The 21,530-nt window shown below is 38.5% G+C and overlaps 1 protein-coding gene across 13 annotated transcripts in view; it reads right to left on the reverse strand.

The window, feature by feature from the left end:
* The window catches only part of KCTD3 (potassium channel tetramerization domain containing 3), a 70,340-nt gene that overhangs the window by 34,088 nt on the left and 14,722 nt on the right, over nucleotides 1-21,530 (reverse strand). For all 13 annotated transcript variants that reach the window (XM_081491702.1, XM_081491709.1, XM_081491704.1 and 10 more), the window contains 2 exons: nucleotides 21,376-21,466; nucleotides 3,659-3,849 (listed from right to left, as the gene is read on the reverse strand). In XM_081491702.1, the coding sequence (XP_081347828.1) occupies nucleotides 3,659-3,849; nucleotides 21,376-21,466 (282 nt within the window). The remainder of the gene's footprint in view (nucleotides 1-3,658; nucleotides 3,850-21,375; nucleotides 21,467-21,530) is intronic.

Below are 21,530 nucleotides of genomic sequence, written 5' to 3' on the forward strand. Positions count from 1 at the left end.
CTTCAGGTAGGGAAGGCAAAGGAGAGATCAGAGAAAACAGAGGCTCTATGCTAGAGTGACTGTAAACACAGAATCCAAGCCTGAAGAAATGGGAAGTAATGAGCGAAGATCCCAGTGGAGTTAAAGAATTTTTTGAGTTAGAAAATCAGAGTTAGTAATTTCAAACGAATGAAGGGTAGTAATCCAAAGGGCAGCTGAGCACTACATCAAGTGTAAGTCCAGATGGAATGAAATTCGAAATCTGGGCAGGTGCGGCGGTGGGGGGATGGGGCACCAAGAGAGAGGGAAGAGAAACGGTCTAGAACAATGATTCCCCAAGTATGGTCTTGGAATCCTCGTGGGTCTGTGGAAACCCTCCAGAAGTCTGAAGTCAAGACTATTTTCATTGCCTTTAAAAATAAAAACCTCTCATTATCTCAAGAATGTACAGACAAGGATTTTTCCAGAGGCTACATGACATGAGGTCACCATTTAGACAACAGCACCTGCACATGTATTTTTCTGTTTTCTAGAATGGTTTATGGTGGCAGGCTGGGGGTACAACTAAGTTTCCCAAGACTAACTTCAGTTTAGTTCAGTCACTCAGTCGTGTCCAACTCTTTGTGACCCCATGAATTGCAGCACGCCAGGCCTCTCAGTCCATCACCAACTCCCAGAGTCTACCCAAACCCATGTCCATAATTTGGCCTAAATACTTCCACTATCTTTAATAGCTGTCTTTAGTTATAACTGCTGTAATTATTTTAGAATACAAGTTTTCCTTGAGCCTACAAAGAAACACAAGAAAAAGGTACACTTTGCTATTCTGCAATGTTAGTTTTTAAAATGTTATAAAAATCTTTCTACATTTTTAAATTTTACCTACAACTTTAAATATTTTATTCTGAAATAAATTTATTTTTAATACATTTTTATTGTACTTAACTTGCCTGCTCAATCCATATAAATCCAACAGAGCTGACAAAGATAAATATGACATAGAAGAGTTCTTTGATTCATGGAAGGAAGGATTCTAAAGAAACTGGGCAAAACTGCATATAAACATTTTAAATAACAACTTTCCCCCCAATTTATAGATGTTAATAACTTGCCTTATTGTGCCTACGCAACAAAACCTTTTTGAACAGTATTATAAAGCCAGTTGGAGAAGGCAATGGCACCCCACTCCAGTACTCTTGCCTGGAAAATCCCATGGATGGAGGAGCCTGGTAGGCTACAGTCCACGGGGTCACTAACAGTCAGACATGACTGAGTGACTTCACTTTCACTTTTCCCTTTCATGAACTGGAGAAGGAAATGGCAACCCACTCCAGTATTCTTGCCTGGAGAATCCTAGGGACGGCAGAGCCTGGTGGGCTGCCGTCTGTGGGGTCGCACAGAGTCGGACACGACTGAAGTGACTCAGCAGCAGCAGCAGCATAAAGCCAGTGGTGGGTTCTTTCAGACCAAATACTCCAGAGTTTAAAGAAATATTTTAAATGAAGATAGGAAAAACTTCTGAAAAGCCATCAACTGTTACAGAACTTCAAACTAGAAATGAAAAAGTCACTGAACCATCCTCCTGGTAGGGTATGGCATTGCTCTAGCGAGAGGAGGGCACACCATTGCTGGGAGACTAGGAAAGCTGGACAGACGGCAATGCTGAATGCCTGAGAGATGAATGTCAGTCAAGGAAATCACAATGCTGGCCCTTTTCAATGACACAGTAAATCCTCAAATTAAAAACCGACGCAGACAGTACCTTGTCTGCAGAACTACATTTTTGTTTTACAAATACACAGATATGGCTGAACCTCGTGTTCTGTTTCTCTTCACCTAGTATCAGCCTCAACCAATCGAAGAGCTGACTCATTTGAAAAGACCCTAATGCTGGGAAAGATTGAGGGCAGGAGGAGAAGGGGATGACAGAGGATGAGATGGTTGGATGGCATCACTGACTCAGTGGACATGAGTCTGAGTAAACTCCGGGAGTTGGTGATTCACAGGGAGGCCTGGCGTGCTGCAGTCCATGGGGACGCAAAGAGTCAGACACGACTGAACTGACCAACCAATCATTAAAGATCTTTTATATGAATACTTGATTACAAATACACATGGTGCTGGAATATTCAAAGTGTTGAAAACTTATGAATCTCATGCTTTATCCTAGAACATCTGTGCTGATGTTTGCACTAATGGTGCAAAGGAATGTTGGGTAAAATCAGCACACACCTTAGCATGAATCAAAGGAGTGGCAGTAAACTATACTGGTAGTGAGTAAATTCTTCTCTGCCACATTTTCAAGGAAAGAAAACAGCTTAAGAATTTCCTATATGAAGCAATCTGTGTAAGAATTTTTACAGCCTAAGTCTCAATTTTGAGGGTATGTCTTCTTAATATTCTGTGTGATTAAGTCCTCTCTCTGTGTCGAGAAGCACCTTCCCAACTGCTGGAACTGAGAGGAAACCAGCTGCTCCTTTCACATGGGACCATTTTCACTGGACAGGATGACTTACAACTATGGTAATTCAGTTTTGGGTATCTGGTAGACTTCCCCAAAACAGTGGAACAGAGCAAACCTGTTATTTCAGTGATACAAGTTCATTGCTTCAAGTGAAAATCAGAAATCTGGAAAATGTTTATCTGCCACAGTAAGTGTGAAAACTTCCTAACATACTGGAGTTCACAGATGTGATCAGTGGTTGCAGTAATAAATGTGATTTTTTAAAATGTACTATACAATGAAAGGTTATCAACATTTCGAAGATTTTACATGACTCAGTGAACCAACACTTAACAAATGACCAATGCATGATGTTATACAAAATTATATAAAGACCAAATGACCCATCCAAAGTACAAAACAGACTGATTTTAATTTAACAGAGTATGATCTATCTATACGAACAGAGTTCATTAATATGATTTTAAAACTTGGGGACAGGAGCTAACAATATTCACAACTATATAAAAAGCTATATAAAAATGTTTTTTCCAACTATATATCTGTGTGAAGCCAAACTCTCTTCACAAAGTTCAACCAGAATAACAAATCATGGGAGACTGAATGCAGAAATAGGTATCAGAATTCAATTAAACATAAAAGAGGTTTACAAAATGGTAAACCACTGCCAGTCTTTCCATTTTGGAGATAGTTATTCTTTACTAAAATTATTCATGTTACCACGTAATGGGTTTTTATCATTATTTTTTAAATTATCAGAATTTCAGTATTAACTCCTATTATGGTAAAAAATCAATAGATATAACCTATACAAACAAAAACAATTAATGGTCCTAAATGACTTAGGAAAGTAAAGTAGACTTAGAAGACATTGAAAAGCTTGAGAACTTCTGGTCTAGAAGCAACAACTGAGGAGGACACAGCAAGTTCCTGATGCCATCTTCAGGCAGTGGCATGAAAGAGGTGAAGAGGACGCACCCACCACTAAACAGGATCCAGGAAGGACACATTCTTACAGAGCAGTCAAGTCGGTTTTTGCCTCTTTACCAGATCATTCCTCTCACATAGAGCAGTCTTACTGATACCGGACACTGAAAAGAAGATGCAACAGCTCTAGCTAACTAATAACTAGTCCAAGTTAGTTTTGGTATTTATGGGCAATCCCTGTTAAACTTCAGAATATTACATGTAACAGCGTAAACTACATTTTCCTACCAATCTCGCTTCCACTTCCTCCATCTTGGACACTCCATAAGATGATGCTACTCTCTGAGGCAACAGCCACCATTTTGTCCTTGTCTCCGTGTGGACCCCCGACCACTTTTGCATTTAAAGCTACTCGTTCAATAGTCCAATCCAAATACGGGCTTGTAAACACTTGTTGCCATCCTGATGATTCTTTGATTCTGTTGAATATAAACAGACACATAAATGAGACTCAGCAGCACTTAGCAAAGAGAACATGAATGAATGTACCAAAATAAATTTAATCACAGCTATTTATCTATGTATTTACTAAAAAATAAAATACACATAAACCACTTAAAAAGAGACTAGAGGTCTATACTCCTCCAAATAATAATTTAGCAAAGTTCTCCAAACTATAAACTTAAAAAAACAAAATGGTAATATATTTTTACATTTTACACAAAAAAGTGGTACTTTGTCATTATTTGTGAACAGAAATAGTCAACAAAAATCAGTTTCAGGAGAATTAATATTCCTATCAGTTACTAATCAGTTAGTAAGTTACTATGATTAACTGAGGATCAATCATTTTTTAATACTTTAGATGACAGTCTATTAAGACAAACTAAGATAAGAGAGTGACCTGGTATATGATACTTTGGCATACTCAAATGAATGAAATGTGACCTTTGGAAACCACTTACTGAGGACTGTATTTTAAAGGTTTCACACAAATTGAAAAAAAATCTCATGAGCCTATTCCTTCTCCATAAGTAAAAGTTTCTACCATGATTTAGATTTAGTTGACTGATTAAAAATGTTTTAATATATAACTGTTGATAAACATATTTGTAAATTTTTAATAACTTTTGCTGTCCTAACTGAAGTCTTTCAGACATGCATTATTTTGTGGGGTTACACAGTAAGCCTTCAAACATTTAAAACCTACACAGTTAAGCAAATGTGCCAATAAATGACCTGAACTTTCACGATGGAATATTTATTTTTAAAGTTACACAAAACGAGTGACACAAACAAAATGGTAAAAAATCTCTTTGCTTTACCTAAAGACAATAAATATGAACAAGTGCTCCTTTACATACTACTACCTGACATATTCACCACAAAAATCAAACTTTAGTATTCATAAATGATGACCACCTAACAACCTAAACGAAAACACTTTAGCTTTGTTTAAAATGTATACTAAATACAACAATAATTCACAAAAATATGCAATTCAACATTCTTATTAATTCCGAGAATTAACGATTTCCTTAAACCTAAAGGCAATATATAGAAAAATGTAACATGGTTTTCCCAGGTAACATATGGTCTGTAATTACCCACTTCAGCCACCAGATGGGATTCATGCGTCAAAATAGAAAAATCAAAATAATTATCCAATAAACCCTAAATCCTGACAAAACACTGAGAAATTAAACCTAGATTCTCTTAAAGACTGGCAGACTGGATACAAAGCAGGGACTGCCAGCACTTAAAGAATAAAGACAATATGCCAATGTATGCATGCAGACATATACTAGGCTCACACATTCTTCAAAACAGGAATGGTGTATTGATCTAATGAGGTGAATGATGTCATCTTATGACCACTGAGTAATATAAATAATAAAATTACATATGATCTAATCTTTTACAAAAACTTTACTTCTAAGTAATTTTTCTCTAGAGAAACGAGGGTATTGTAAAACAAAAAGATGACAACAGTAAAAGAATTAGGACAGCATATTTGAGAGTGATTATAACAATTATATAATTTAACTCAATGAGATATGTGAATTTACTTCTTTTTAAGTTAAAATTATGTACAAAGTAGCAGCAATATTTGCTCTACATTTTTCCATACATGTAAATACACGATTTTACATATGTAAAACAACACAGAACAAGCTCTGATATTCCAACAACCCATCACTTTATTCCTGCATAATGAAACAACACTCTGAAATCAGGACAGCTATGTAAAGAATATGGTTAACTTTCAAATTAAGATCATGAAAAATATAGTGGAGGGTACATGCTGTCAAATTTTTGAAACTTACTGTAAATATACTGTAACCATATTGTATGAGAATTGATAAATATGTCAAAAGAACATAAGAATCTAAAATGACAATAAGAGAATGTTATTATCGTCTAATAACAACATGTTATTAGACACTAAGGCATGTCTGAATCTTTTGCAACACAATAGGCTAGTGAAACGGTAGGCGCAAAGAGAGGGCATCAGAAGGCAGACAGACTGAAACCACAATCACAAAAAACTAGCCAATCTGATCACATGGGCCTTGTCTAACTCAATGAAACTAAGCCACACCATGTGGGACCACCCAAGACGGACAAGTCATGGTGGAGAGTTCTGACAGAATGTGGTCCATTGGAGAAAGGAATGGCAAACCACTTCAGTATTCTTGCCTTGAGAACCCCATGAACAGTATGAAAAGGCAAAAAGATAGGACACTGAAAGACGAACTCCCCAGGTCGGTAGGTGAATAATATGCTACTGGAGATCAGTGGAGAAATAATTCCAGAAAGAATGAAGGGATGGAGCGAAAGCAAAAACAACACCCAGTTGTGGATGTGACTGGTGATAGAAGCAAGGTCCGATGCTGTAAAGACCAATATTGAAATGTTAGGTCCATGAATCTAGGCAAATTGGAAGTGGTCAAATAGGAGATGGCAAGAGTGAATGTCAACATTCTAGGAATCAGAGAACTAAAATGGACTGGAATGGGTGAATTTAACTCAGATGACCACTATATCTACTACCGGGGACAGGAATCCCTTAAAAGAAATGGAGTAGCCATCATAGTCAACAAAATAGTCCGAAATGCAGTACTTGGATGCAGTCTCAAAAACAACAGAATGATCTCTGTTCGTTTCCAAGGCAAACCATTCAATATCAGGGTAATCCAAGTCTATGCCCCAACCAGTATTGCTAAGGAAGCTGAAGTTGAACGGTTCTATGAAGACCTACAAGACCTTTTAGAACTAACACCCTAAAAAGATGTCCTTTTCATCATAGGGGACTGGAATGCAAAAGTAGGAAGTCAGGAAACACCTGGAGTAACAGGCAAATTTGGCCTTGGAGTACAGAATGAAGTGCAAGGGCTAACAGAGCTTTGCCAAGAGAATGCACTGGTCATAGCAAACACCCTCTTCCAACAACACAAGAGAAGACTCTACACATGAACAACACTGAAATCAGTTTGATTGCATTCTTTGCAGCCACAGATGGAGAAGCTCTATACAGTCAGCAAAAACAAGATCGGGAGCTGACTGTGGCTCAGATCATGAATTCCTTATTGCCAAATTCAGACTTAAAATGAAGAAAGTGGGGAAAACCATTAGACCAATCAGGTGTGACCTAAATCAAATCACTTATGATTATACAGCGGAAGTGAGAAATAAATTTAAGGGACTAGATCTGATAGACAGAGTGCCTGATGAACTATGGACAGAGGTTCATGACATTCTACAGGAGACAGGGATCAAGACCATTCCCAAGAAAAAGAAATGCAAACAAGCAAAATGGCTGTCTGAGGAGGCCTTACAAATAGCTGTGAAAAGAAGAGAAGCGAAAAGCAAAGGAGAAAAGGAAAGATACACCCATCTGAATGCAGAGTTCCAAAGAATAGCAAGGAGAGATAAGAAAGCCTTGTTCAGTGATCAGAAATAGAGGAAAACAATAGAATGGGAAAGACTAGAGCTATCTTTAAGAAAATAAGAGATACCAAGGGAACATTTCATGCAAAGCTGGGCTCAATAAAGGACATAAATGGTATGGACCTAATAGAACTAGAAGACATTAAGAAGAGGTGGCAAGAATACACAGAAGAACTGTACAAAAAAGATCTTCACGACCCAGATAATCATGATGTGATCTCTCACCTAGAGCCAGACATCCTGGAATGTGAAGTCAAGTGGGCCTTAGGAGGCATCACTACGAACAAAGCTAGTGGAGGTGATGGAATTCCAGTTGAACTATTTCAAATCCTGAAAGATGATGCTGTGAAAGTGCTACACTCAATATGTCAGCAAATTTGGAAAACTCAGCAGTGGCCACAGGACTGGAAAAGGTCAGTTTTCATTCCAATCCCAAAGAAAGGCAATGCCAAAGAATGCTCAAACTATCGCACAATTGCACTCATCTCACACGCTAATAAAGTAATGCTCAAAATTCTCCAAGCCAGGCTTTAGCAATACGTGAAGGGTGAACTTCAAGATGTTCAAGCTGGTTTTAGAAAAGGCAGAGGAACCAGAGATCAAATTGCTAACAGACGTTGGGTCATCAAAAAAGCAATAGAGTTCCAGAAGAACATCTATTTCTGCTTTATTGACTATGCCAAAGCCTTTGACTGTGTGGATCACAATAAACTGTGGAAAACTCTGAAAGAGATAGGAATACCAGACCGCCTGACCTGCCTCTTGAGAAATCTGTATGCAGCTCAGGAAGCAACAGTTAGAACTGGACATGGAACAACAGACTGGTTCCAAATAGGAAAAGGAGTAAGTCAAGGCTATACATTGTCACCCTGCTGCTTTAACTTATATGCAGAGTACATCATGAGAAACGCTGGGCTAGAGGAAGCACGAGCTGGAATCAAGATTGCTGGGAGAAATAGCAATAACCTCAGATATGCAGATGACACCACCCTTATGGCAGAAAGTGAAGAACTAAAGAGCCTCTTAAGGAAAGTGAAAGAGGAGAGTGAAAAAGTTGGCTTAAAGCTCAACATTCAGAAAGCTAAGATCATGGCATCTGGTCTCGTCACTGCATGGCAAATAGATGGAGAAACAGTGTAAACAGTGGCTGACTTTAGTTTTTGGGCTCCAAATTCACTGCAGATGGTGACTGCAGCCATGAAATTTAAAGAAGCTTAGTCCTTGGAAGGAAAGTTATGACCAACCTAGACAGCATATTTAAAAGCAGAGACATTACTTTGCCAACAAACGTCTGTCTAGTCAAGGCTATGGTTTTTCCAGTTGTCATGTTGGATGTGACAGTTGGACTATAAAGAAAGCTGAGTGCCTAAGAATTGATGCTTTTGAACTGTGGTGTTGGAGGAGACTCTTAAGAGTCACTTGGACTGCAAGGAGATCCAACCAGTCCATCCTAAAGGAGAGCAGTCCCGGGTGTTCAATGGAAGGACTAATGTTGAAGCTGAAACTCCAATACTTTGGCCATCTGATGCAAAGAGCTGACCCATTTGAAAAGACCCTGATGCTGGGAAAGCTTGAGGGCAGGAAGAAAAGGGAACAACAGAGGATGAGATGGTTGGATGGCATCACCGACTCAATGGACATGAGTTTGGGTAAACTCCGGGAGTTGGTGATGGACAGGGAGGCCTGGCATGCTGCGGTTCATGGGGTCGCAAAGAGTCGGACACAACTGAACAACTGAACTAAACTGAGACTATAGCCTGCCAGGCTCCTCTGTCCATGAGACTTCCCAGGCAGGAATTCTGGAGTGGGTTACCATTTCTTCTCCAGGGATCGAACCCATGTCTCCTGCCCTGGCAGGCAGATTCCTTACCACTGAGCCACCAGGGAAGCCCAATAAAAACATATGTACAGATAATTACCTTAAATGTAAATGGATTAAATGCTTCAACCAAATGGTATAGACTGGCTGAATAGATTAAAAAAACAAAACAAAACAAGACCCATACATATGTGTGCTGTTTATAAGAGTTCCACTTCGTATCCAGGGACACAAACAGACTGAAAGTGAGACGGCAAAGGGTTTTCAATGAAAACTGCAATCAAAAGAAAGCTGCAGTAGTATTACTCATATCAGACAAAATAGACTAAAATAAAGACTGTTACAAGAGACAAAGAAGGACACTACATAATGAACAAAGGATCAAACCAAGAAGATACAACAAGTGTAAATATATATGCACCTAACATAGGAGCAACTCAATAAATAAAGCAGATGTTAACAGCCACGAAAGGAGAAATTAACAGTAACACAGTAATATAGGAGCTTTACCACCTCAACTGTATCAATGGACAGGTCATCAGACAGAAAATTAATAAGGAAACACAGGTCTTACATGATATATTAGATCATTAGACTAGATGTTCTTAAAAGATATTTATAGAACAGCCCATCCAAAAGCGGCAGAATACACATTTTTCTCAAGTGCACAGAGAAGATTCTCCAGGACAGATAACACGCAGGCCATAAAGAAAGCTTTGGTAAATTTAAGAAAATTTAAATCGTATCAAGCATCATTTTGGCCAGTACTATGAGATTAGAAATTAATTACAAACAAAAAGCTGTTAAAAAAAAAATGGAGGCTAAATGGATCACTGAAGAAATCAAAGAGGAAATCAAAACCTACCTAGAAACAAATGATAACAAAAACACAACAATCTGAAACCTACAGGACTCAGCGAAAGCACTTTTAAGAAGTTTACGGCAATACAATCTCACCTCAGAAAACAAGAAAAATCTCAAATAAACACCATAACCTTACGCCTAAACAACTAGAGAAAGAAGAAAACAAAACCCAAACTTGGAAGAAAAGAAATCATAAATATCAGCAGAAATGAATGAAACAGAGACAAAACAATAGAAAAGATCAATGAAACTAAAAGCTGATTCTTTGAGAAGATAAAATTGATAAATCGTTAGCCAGATTTCTCTGGGAAGAAAAGAGGGCTCAAATGGATAAAATGAGAAAAGAAAATGTTACAAGGGACAGCACAGAAATACAAAGGATAATGGACTACTAGAAGCAACTATATGCCAATAAAACACCTAGACGAATTGTTTAAGTTCTTGGAAAGGCACCACCTTCCAAGACTGAACCAGAAAGAAATGAAAAATATTAACAGACCAATCACAAACACCAAAACTGAAACTGTGGTTTAAAAACTTCCAACAAACAAAAGTCCAGGACCAGATGGCTTCACAGGTAAATTCTATCAAACATTTAGAGAAAAGTTAATATTGATCTGTCTGAAACCACTCCCAAAAACTGCAGAGAAAGGAACACTCACAAACACATTCTATGAGGCCACCATCACCCTAATACCAAAACCAGACGAAAGTTAACACACAAAAAGAAAATTATAGACCAGTATCACTAATGATGAAGCCAGCCTTCCACAGTGTGTGAACTGTGAACTTCCAGATGTTCAAGCTGGATTTAGAAAAGGCAGAGGAATCAGCAATCAAATTGCCACCATCTGCTGGATCATAAAAAAAGCAAGAGAGTTCCAGAAAAACACCTAGTTCTGCTTTATTGACTATGCCAAAGCTTTTGACTGTGTGGATCACAACAAATTGTGAAAATTCTGAAAGAGATGGGAATACCAGACCACTTGACCTGCCTCCTGAAATCTGTATGCAGGTCAAGAAGCAACAGTTAGAACCAGACATGGAACAACAGACTGGTTCCAAATTGGGAAAAGAGTACTTCAAGGCTGTATATTGTCACCCTGCTTATTTAACTTCTATGCAGAGTACATCATTCAAAATGCCGGGCTGGATGAAGCACAAGCTGGAATCAAGATTGCCAGGGGAAAAAATACCACAAATATGCAGATGACACCACCCTATGGCAGAAAGTGAAGAACTAAAGAGCTTCTTGATGAAAGAGAAAGAGGAGAGTGAAAAAGTTGGCTTAAAGCTCAACATTCAGCAAACTAAGATCATGGCATCCAGTCCCATCACTTCATGGCAAATAGATGGGGTAACAATGGAAACAGTGACAGACTTTATTTTTTTGGGTTCCAGAATCACTACAGATGATGACTACAGCCATGAAGTTAAAACACATTTGCTCCTTGGAAGAAAAGCTATGACCAACCTACACTGCATATTAAAAAGCAGAGACATCACTTTGCCGACAAAAGTCCATCTAGTCAAGGCTATGGTTTTTCCAGTAGTCATGTATAGATGTGAGAGTTGAAGTATAAAGAAAGCAGAGCACCAAAGAATTGATGCTTTTGAACTGTGGCATTGGAGAAGACTCTTGAGAGTCCCTTGGACTGCAAGGAGATGAAACCAGTCAATCCTAAAGGAAATCAGTCCCAAGTATCCATTGGAAGAACTCATGATGAAGCTGAAGCTCCAATACTTTGGCCACCTGATGCAAAGAGCTGGCTCATTAGAAAAGACCCTGATGCTGGGAAAGATTGAAGGCAGGAGGAGAAGGGGACGACAGCAGATGAGATGGCTGGAAGACTAGATGGACATGACTTTGAGCAAGCTCCAGGAGTTGGTGATGGACAGGGAAGCCTGGCATGCTGCAGTCCATGGGGTCGCAAAGAGTCTGACATGACTGAGCGACTGAACTGAACTGAATCACTAATGAACAAGCTTCCCCAGGGGCTCAGAGGTAAAGAATCTGCCTGTGATGCAAAAGACACAGGAGACTTGGGTTCGATCCCTGGGTCAGGAAGATTCCCTGGAGGAAGGCATGGTCACCCACTCCAGTAGTCTTACCTGGAGAATTCCATGAACAGAGGAGCCTGGTGGGCTATGGTCTATAGTGTCACAAAGACTCAGACAAGACTGAAGCGACTGAGCACACATGCACATCACTAATGAACACAGACACAAAAATCCTCAACAAAATACTAACAAACTAAATCCAACAGAACATTAAAAGGATCGTACAACACGATTAAGTGAGATTTATTCCAGGGATGCAAGGTTTCTTCAATATCCACAAATCAATCAATGCAAAAAACCACATTAACAAAGTGAAGAATAAAAACTGTATGATCATCTCAATAGATGCAAAAAAGCTTTTGACAAAAATTCAACATTGATTGATGAATAAAAAAAATACACTTTCCAGAAACTGGGCTTAGATGCAGCCTACCTCAACATAATAAACACCATATATGACAAACCTACAACTAACATCATTCTCAACAGTGAAAAGCTGAAAGTATTTCTTCTAAGGTCAGGAACAAGATAAGGATGTTCATTTTCACCACTTTCATTCAACATAGTTTTGTTAAGTCCTACACACGGCAATCAAAGAAAAATGAATCCAAACTGGAAAAGAAGTAAAACTGTCAGTATTTGTAGATGACATCATATTATACTATACATATCATAGAAAACCCTAAAAATGCTACCAGAAAACTACCAGAGCTCATCAATGAATTCAGTAAAGCTATGGGATACAAAATTAATATACAGAAATCTGTATTCATTTCATTGACAATGAAAGATCAGAATGAGAAAATAAAAAAATTTACGATCTCATTAAAAAGAATAAAATATTCATGAATAATCCTACCTGAGGAGGCAAAACACCTATACTCTGAAAAGTCTACGACACTGATGAAAGAAATTGAAGATGACAGAAACATATACCATGTTCTTGGATTAGAAGAATAATATTGTCAAAATTACTGTACTACCCAAAGGAATCTACAGAATTCAACACAATCCCTATCAAATTACTAATGACATTTTTCACAGAACTAAAACAAAAAGTTGTAAAATTTGTATGGAAACACAAACACCTCAAATAGCCAAAGCAATTCTGAGGGAAAAAAAACAGAGCTGGAGGAACAAGGCTCCTTGATTTCAGACTATGCTACAAAGCTACAGTAATCAAAATAGCATGATACTAGCACAGAAACAGAAATGTAGATCAATGCAACAGTACAGAAAGTCGAGAAATAAACCCACACACCTATGGTCATTAATCTATGACAAAGGAGGCAACAATATACAGTGGAGAAAAGACAGTCTCTTTAATAAATGGTTCTGGGAAAACTGGACAGTAACATATAAAAGAACAAAATTAGAACATTTTCTAATACCACACACAAACTCAAAATGGATTGGGCTTCCTTGGTGGCTTAGTGGTAACGAATCCGCCTGCCAAAGCAGGAGACACAGATTTGATCCTTGATCTGGGAAGATCCCACATGGCACAGAACAACTTAGCCTATGTGTCCCAACTCTTGAGCCTGTGCTCTAGAGCCCAGGAGCTACAACTACTACTGAGTCCACATGCTACCACTACTGAAGCCCACATGCCCTATAGCCTGTGCTCTGCAACAAAGAGATGCCACCACAATGAGAAGCCTGTGCACTGAAGCTAGAGAGTAGACCCCACTTGCTGCAACTAGAGAAAATTCTGTGCAGCAATGAAGACCCATCATGGTCATAAATAAATACATAAAATTATAAAAATAAACTCAATATGGATTAAAAACCTAAACCTAAATGTAAGACCAGATCCTATGAAACTATTAGACGAAAACATAGGCAGCACACTGTGATATGCATTGCAGCAAGATCTTTTTGGAATCACTTCCTACAGCAATTAAAATAAAAACCAACAAATGGGACCTCTGTGTGTGTGTGTGTGTGTGTTAGTCGCTCAGTCATGTCCTACTCTTTGTGACCCCATGGACTGTAGCCCACCAGGCTTCTCTATCCATGGAATTCTCCAGGAAAGAATACTGAGGTGGTTTGTCATTTCCTTCTCCAGCAGATCTTCCCAACCCAGGTATAGAACCTGAGTCTGTGGCATTTCAGGCAGCTTCTTCACCATCTGAGCCATAGGGAAGCCGAATTAAACTTAAAAGCTTTTGCACAGCAATGGAAACCATCCACAAAACAAAAAAACCCACAGAGTGGAAGAATATATTTGCAAACAAAGCCATTGATAAGGGATTAATCTCTAAATATACAAACAGCTCATGTAGCTCAATATTTGAAAAAAAAAAAAATGCAGTCAAAAAATGGGTGGGTCTAAACAAACATTTCTCCAAAGAGACACACAGATGACCAAGAGGCCCGTGAAAAGAGGCTCAACGTCATTAATTATTAGAGAAATGCAAAAACTACAATGAGCTATCACCTCACATTAATCAGAATGGCCATCATCAAAAAGTCTACAAACAATAAATGCTGGAGAAGATGTGGAAAAAAGGGAACTCTCCTACATTTGTTGGTGGGAATATAAATTGGTATATCATACAGAAAACAGTATGGAGATTCCTTAAAAACCTAAATATAGTACTACCATATGATTCAGCAATTCCAGTTCTAGGCATGTATCTGAAGAAAACCATACTTTGAAAAGATATATTACCTCAATGTTCATTTGCAGCAGACATGGTACATATATAGAATGGAATATTACTAGAGCATAAAAAAGAATGAAATAATGCCAGTAGCAGCAACACAGATGTACCTAGAGATAATCATACTAACTGAAGTAAAAGAAAGACAAATATCATATGATATCACATATATATAATTTTTTTTAAAAGATACAAATGAACTCATTACAAAACAGAAACAGACTCACAGACTTTGAAAACAAACTTATAGTTACCAAAGGGGAAATGCAGGGTGGAGAGATAAATTGGGAGTTTAACATATACACACTACTACATATAAAATAGATAATTAACAAGGCTGGTTTTGAAATGTAAAAAAGGAAACATGATTAAAGGAACACAGTTGGCCTTTAGAAGTTGGGAAGGACAAAGAAACTTGCTGGAGCCTGCAGAAGGAACACAGACCTGCCAATATCTTGACTTTAGCCCAGCAAGATCCAATTTGGAGTTTTCTGAACTCCAGAACTGAGTGATGAAAAGCTGTGTTGTTTTATCATACTAAATGTATGGTAATTTGCTATGGTATAGCAGCAGGAAGAAACTAATACATCAAGCCACCTACATTATTTTCATTTTATACTTCTCCTCAGCCAAAACTTTGTTGTTCAGTTGATTTGTTAGTTGCTTCCACACCACTCCACTCCCTTGGGAAGAGAAACCACAAGGTGAGGAGGGTTAGCTCTCAGACTGAGCCCAGCCCTGCCCGTCCCACTGAATCAAAGAATTACTAATAATGTTGTCAAAACTAACACTACTCACTTATACCAGAGACCAGCGACATGGCATTTATTCTGATGCATTCTTAGGAATCTACTATGTGCCCGGGACATGAGAAGCACTGGGATGGAGAGAGTTGAGAATTCTGTCATTTCTTTCCCCAGGATGACATAGGGAATTTCTCCAACATGGTTTCCTCATTAGCAAAATAGGGATGATGAGATCCATGCCACAGGCTGTTGTGATAATTAAATATATATACAAGAGACTTATATATATATATAAAATATGTATACAAGAGACTTCAGGGTTATGCCTGGCATAAAAATAACAGCTGAATAAGTCCTAACTGAAAAGTCCAATTCATTTCTCAACATTCAGAAGCTATTTTTATGGAACTGGATGTTTTCCCAGTATTTTCTCATCAGGAGCCTCTAGAGCCAAGTCATCTTATTTTGAAGAGCTCTCCCTTCTTCCCACATCTCCCCATTCTTTTCCCAAGTCCCAAATACAGAATTTCTGCTCAGTGCTGAAATGATTTACCAAACCAGACTCTGTCAGATTTCCCTTTGCCTATTTTCCTTCAAGAGATGGACCCCAGACAGAAAAAGGGTTCTAGAGGTTGGTAAGGAGACTCTGCAACTAAAAACACAAGTGTGGTTTGAAGAGGGTACCACAAGAAGGCAGAAATACAAGCATACAATGATTCTTTCTTAAAGGTCCAGATAGAGGAGCTACATTTGTTAGGGCGATTTTGCTTGCCTAAGTTTTTTTTTTTTTTAACACTATATATCAGCACAAAATTCCTCATTGCTTGTTTTCTACTGGACTTTTCTCAATATAACTTTCACTGTTTTCTTTCCAATACCTCACTACCAGGCTAATTAGAAAGGAAGCTGATTCTACCTCTCAAAGGTTAAATTATGAAACCAGACACATATACAAGTTTTTCTCTTTAACACATAAGAATATTTCATCTTATTTCTCTTCCATCTAACACAACACACAAAAATCCTCCAATCTCCTATTTGGAATTCTCACCATCTAATGAAGGGAATGATTAAGAAGATCAACACACAAATAGGCCTATGGAACAGGATTAAGAGCCCAGAAATAAGCCCAAGCATATATAGCCAACTAATGTTTGACAAGGTAGCCAAGCATACTAAATGAAGAAAATGGAGTTTCTTCAATAAATGGTGCCTGGAAAATTGGATATTTAAACATAAAAGAATTAAATTTGACCCTTACTGGATTCCCTAGTGGCTCAGATAGTAAAGAATCTGCAATGCAAGTGATGCAGGTTCAATCCCCAGGTCAGGAAGTTACCCTGGAGAAGGGAATGGCAAACCACTCCAGTATTCTTGCCTGGGAAATCCCATGGACAGAGAAGCCTGCCAGGCTACACTCCATAGGGTCGCAAGGAGTCGGACACAACTGAGTGACTAACACTTTCACTTTGTACCACTCACAAAAATAAACTCAAAATTGACTGAAGACCTAAAACCATGCGGCTCCTAGAAGAAAACAGGGAAAAAGCTTCTTGACATGAATCATGGTAATGACTGTTTTCAAAATCACACATAAAGCACAAGCAATAAAATCAGAAACAAATGGGACTGCTGCTGCTGCGGCTGCTGCTAAGTCGCTTCAGTCGTGTCCGACTCTGTGCGACCCCATAGATGGCAGCCCACCAGGCTCCGCCGTCCCTGGGATTCTCCAGGCAAGAATACTGGAGTGGGTTGCCATTTCCTTCTCCAGTGCATGAAAGGGAAAAGTGAAAGTGAAGTCGCTCAGTTGTGTCCGACTCTTAGCGACCCCATGGACTATAGCCTACGAGGCTCCTCCATCCATGGGGTTTTCCAGGCAAGGGTACTGGAGTGGGGTGCCATTGCCTTCTCCGCAAATGGGACTACCTCACACTAAAAAGCATCTGCACAGAAAAAGAAACTATCAAAGTGAAAAAAACAACCAATGGAATGGGAAAAACTATTTGCAAACCATGTATCTGATAAGGGGTCAATATGCAAATATATAAAGAACTCAAACAACTCAATAGCAAAAACCCAAAAATCCAACTAAGAAATGGGCCAAAGACTTGAACAGACATTTTCCCAAAGAAGATATACAAATAGCCAACAGGTACAAGAAATGATGCTCAGCATCAATTGTCAATAGGGAAATGCAAATTAAAACCACAGTAAGGTACTACTTCATACCTGTTGCAACGACCATCATGAAAAGACAAGAGATGGATATATGTATGTATGGCTGAGTCCCTTTGCAGTCTACATGAAACTATCACAACACCGTCAATTAGCTATATTTCAAAACAAAATAAAAAAGAATTTATTTTACAAAATAAAAAGTTAAAAAAGAAGACAATAAATGCTGGTGTGGATGTGGAGAACCTTTGTTATGATGACGGAACCTTTGTTACTGCTGGTGGGACTGTAAATTGGTACAGCCACTATGGAAAACAATATGGTATTTGCTCAAAAAAATTAAGTACAGATCTACCCTATGATAATGCAATTTCAATTCTGGGAATATATTCAAAGAAAACAAAAACACTAGCCTGAAAAGTTCTGCACTCCCATGCTCACAGTAGCATTATTTACAATAGCCAAGACAAGTGTCCAACAATGGGGAAAAAGAGTATAAAATTAGATACAAGTATTTAAAAATAAATATAAAGCAAGATGAAGGTTTTCAAATTCAGTGAGAAAGGATGACATGTAATAATCAGAACATAATTAGCCACTTGTGGAAGAAAATAGATTCCTAAATCTAATATCCTATACAAAAAGTAAATTTTACATGCATTAAAAATCTAAAGTGGAGGGCTTCCCTGGTGGCTCGGTGGTAAAGAACCCCCTGGCCAAAGCAGGAGAAATAGATTTGATCCCTATTTGGGAAGATCCCACATACTATGGAGCAACTAAGCCCCCGCGCCACAATTAGTAAGCCCATGGGCCGCACCTAGTGAAGCCAGCTCACCCTAGAGTCTGGGTTCTGAAACAAGAGAAGCCACTGGCACAGAGAAGTCAGTGTGGCACAACCAGGGAGCAGCCCTCACTCACTACAATTAGACAAAAGCAAGCACAGTAATGAAGATGCAGCATGGCCAAAATAAATAAATAAATACAATTATATTTTAAAAAAATCTAAAGTGGAATTTAAATTCCAAAAGGGTAATAATCTACACAAATACTCTTTTGATAATACAAGTAACATGCAGTAAACCAAGCAAGAAAAAAAATATAAAAGTGAAGCATGACAATGCAGACAAAATGCCCAAAGAACTATGGACAGAGGTTTGTAATACTGTATAGGAGGCAGGGACCAAAGCCATCCCAAAGAGAAAGAAATGCAAGAAGGCAAAGCGGTTGTCTGAGGAGGCTTACAAATACCTAAGCAAAGAAAAGGGAAAGGCAAGAGAGAAACATAAAGATATACCCAACTGAATGTAGACTTACAGAGAATAGCAAGGAGAGGTAAGAAGGCCTTCTTGACTGAACAATGAAAAGAAACAGAGGAAAACAATAGAACGGGAAAGACTAGATATATCTTCAAGAAAACTGGAGTTATCAAGGGGACATTTCATATAAGGATGGGCGTGATAAAGGACAGAAACGGTAAGGACATAAGAGAAGCAGAAGAAATTAAGAAGAGGTGGCAAGAATTCATAGAAGAACTACACAAAAATGTCTTGATGACTTGGACAATCCCAGTGGTGTGGTAACTCACCCAGAAGCAGACATCCTGGAATAAGAAGTCAAGTGGCTCTTAGGAAGAATTACCACAAAACACCTAGTGCAGGCGACAGAATTCCAGCTGAGTTATTTAAAATCCTAAGAGATGATGCTGTTAAAGTGCTGCACACAATGTCAGCATACTGGGAAAACTCAGCATGACTACAGGACTTGCAAAGGTCAGTTTTCATTCCAGTCCCATAGAAGGGAAACGCCAAAGAATGTTGAAACTATCATACAATTGCACTCATTTCATATGCTAGCATTTTGAGCTCACTAGGCCCAAAATCCTTCAAGCTAGCCTTCAGCAGTACATGAACTGAGAACTTCCAGATGTGCAAGCTGGATTTAGAGAAGGCAGAGGAACCAGAAATCAAATTGCCAACATCTGTTGGATCAGAAAGAAAACAAGCAAATTACAGAAAAATATCTACTGCTCCACTGACTACTTGGAAGCCTTTGACTGTGGATCACAAAAAACTGCAGAAAATTCTTAAACTGTTGGGAATATTAGACAATCTTACCTGTCCCCTGAGAAACCTGTATATAGGTCAAGAAGCAACAGTTAGAACCGGACATGGAACAAGGGACTAGTTCCAAATTGGGAAAGGAGTGCATCAAGGCCATAAAATGTCACATTGTGTATTTAACTTCTATGCAGAGCACATCATGTGAAATACCAGGCTGGAATCACAAGCTGGAATCAAGATTGCCAGGAGAAGTAGAAACAACCTCTGCAGATATGTAGATGATACCACTCCAGTGGCAGAAAGTAAAGAGTAACTAAAGAGCATCTTGATGGAGGTGAAAGAGGAGAGTGAAAAAGCTGGCTTAAAACTCAACATTCAAAAAACTAACATCATGACGTCTGGTCCCATTACTTCATGGCAAATAGAAGAGGGAAAAGTGAAAATATTGGCAGATTTTCTTTTTCCAGGTTCCAAAATGACTGAGGACCGTGACTGCAGCCATGAAATTAAGACATTTGCTCCTTGGAAGGAAAGCGATGACAAACCTAGACAGCATATTAAAAAGCAGAGACATCACTCTGCCGAAAAAGGTCCGTTTAATCCAAGCTATGGTTTTTTCAGTAGTCATGTACAGTTGTGCGAGTTGGACCGTAAAGAAAGCTGAGCACCAAAGAATTGATGGTTTTGAACTGTAGTGTTGGAGAAGACTATTGAGAGTCCCTTGGACTGCAAGGAGATTAAACCAGTCAATCCTAATGAAAATCAGTCCTGAATATTCATTGGAAGGACTGATGCTGAAGCTCCAATACTTTGGTTACCTGATGGGAAGAACTGACTCATTGGAAAAGACCCTGATGCTGGGAAAGACTGAAGGAAGGAGAAGGGGATGACAGAAATGAGATGGTTGGATGGCATCATCAATTCAATGGACACAAGTTTGAGCAAGCTCTGGGAGCTGGTGATGGACAGGGAAGCCTGGCATGCGGCAGTCCATGGGGTTGCAAAGAGTTGTACACGAGTTAGCAACTCAACAACATCACCATTCCCCCGTCATCAACATTTCTCAGTTCATACAGTGATTCTGAACTAGGAATCCTATCTTTCCTCCAAATAAAAAAAGAGAAATCCCTAGTATATACTTTTCCTTGTTCCCAGTGGTTTCTGAGAACGCAAGAATTAGATAAAACTAGATAACTAAACTACATCACTTCTGTCCACAATGGTCCTGCTTAACTACCTCACTCCCACGTGTACAGTACGCATGACCAATGTAGAATCTTATTCTCCCCTATTAAGAGTACAATATTTAATCATTACAGACAAAAAAACACAGAGGTGACATTAACAAGCCTGCCTCATTTAACACAACAGTTAAACAACTTGGAAGCTGGATACACTAAGCAAAAAGGTGTAACTTCAAGATATCTCACTTATTTCACAGTTTATACTGTATGGGCAATATTTAAATATACTGAGGCTGTTAGTATTTATGAAATTAGTTGTAAAAATAAAAGTAAACGGAATTTAATCAGGAGGCAAAATTGGAAGGAAAAAAAATCTGACGACTAAAATTAAATAGCTCTTAAATCTATAAGCATAAAATCACAGCTATTAAAAAACACCCCCCAAAGTAAAAAGCAAACCATTATTAATTATATAATACCTGTAACACACAGCAAAATGGGCATATGCAGCTACAATCCAGTTGTGATGGCCAGCTACTATTAGCACCTTTCGTGGATCCACAGGAAACCCTGTTGATATTAGAAAAAGAAATGTTTTCTGTGTTCTAAAGAAGGGGTTTGCAAAGCCAAGAGG

The sequence above is a fragment of the Giraffa tippelskirchi genome, chromosome 5 (assembly GCF_054371585.1).
Source record: "Giraffa tippelskirchi isolate mGirTip1 chromosome 5, T2T-mGirTip1v1.2.pri, whole genome shotgun sequence".
Taxonomy (NCBI): Eukaryota; Metazoa; Chordata; class Mammalia; order Artiodactyla; family Giraffidae; genus Giraffa; species Giraffa tippelskirchi.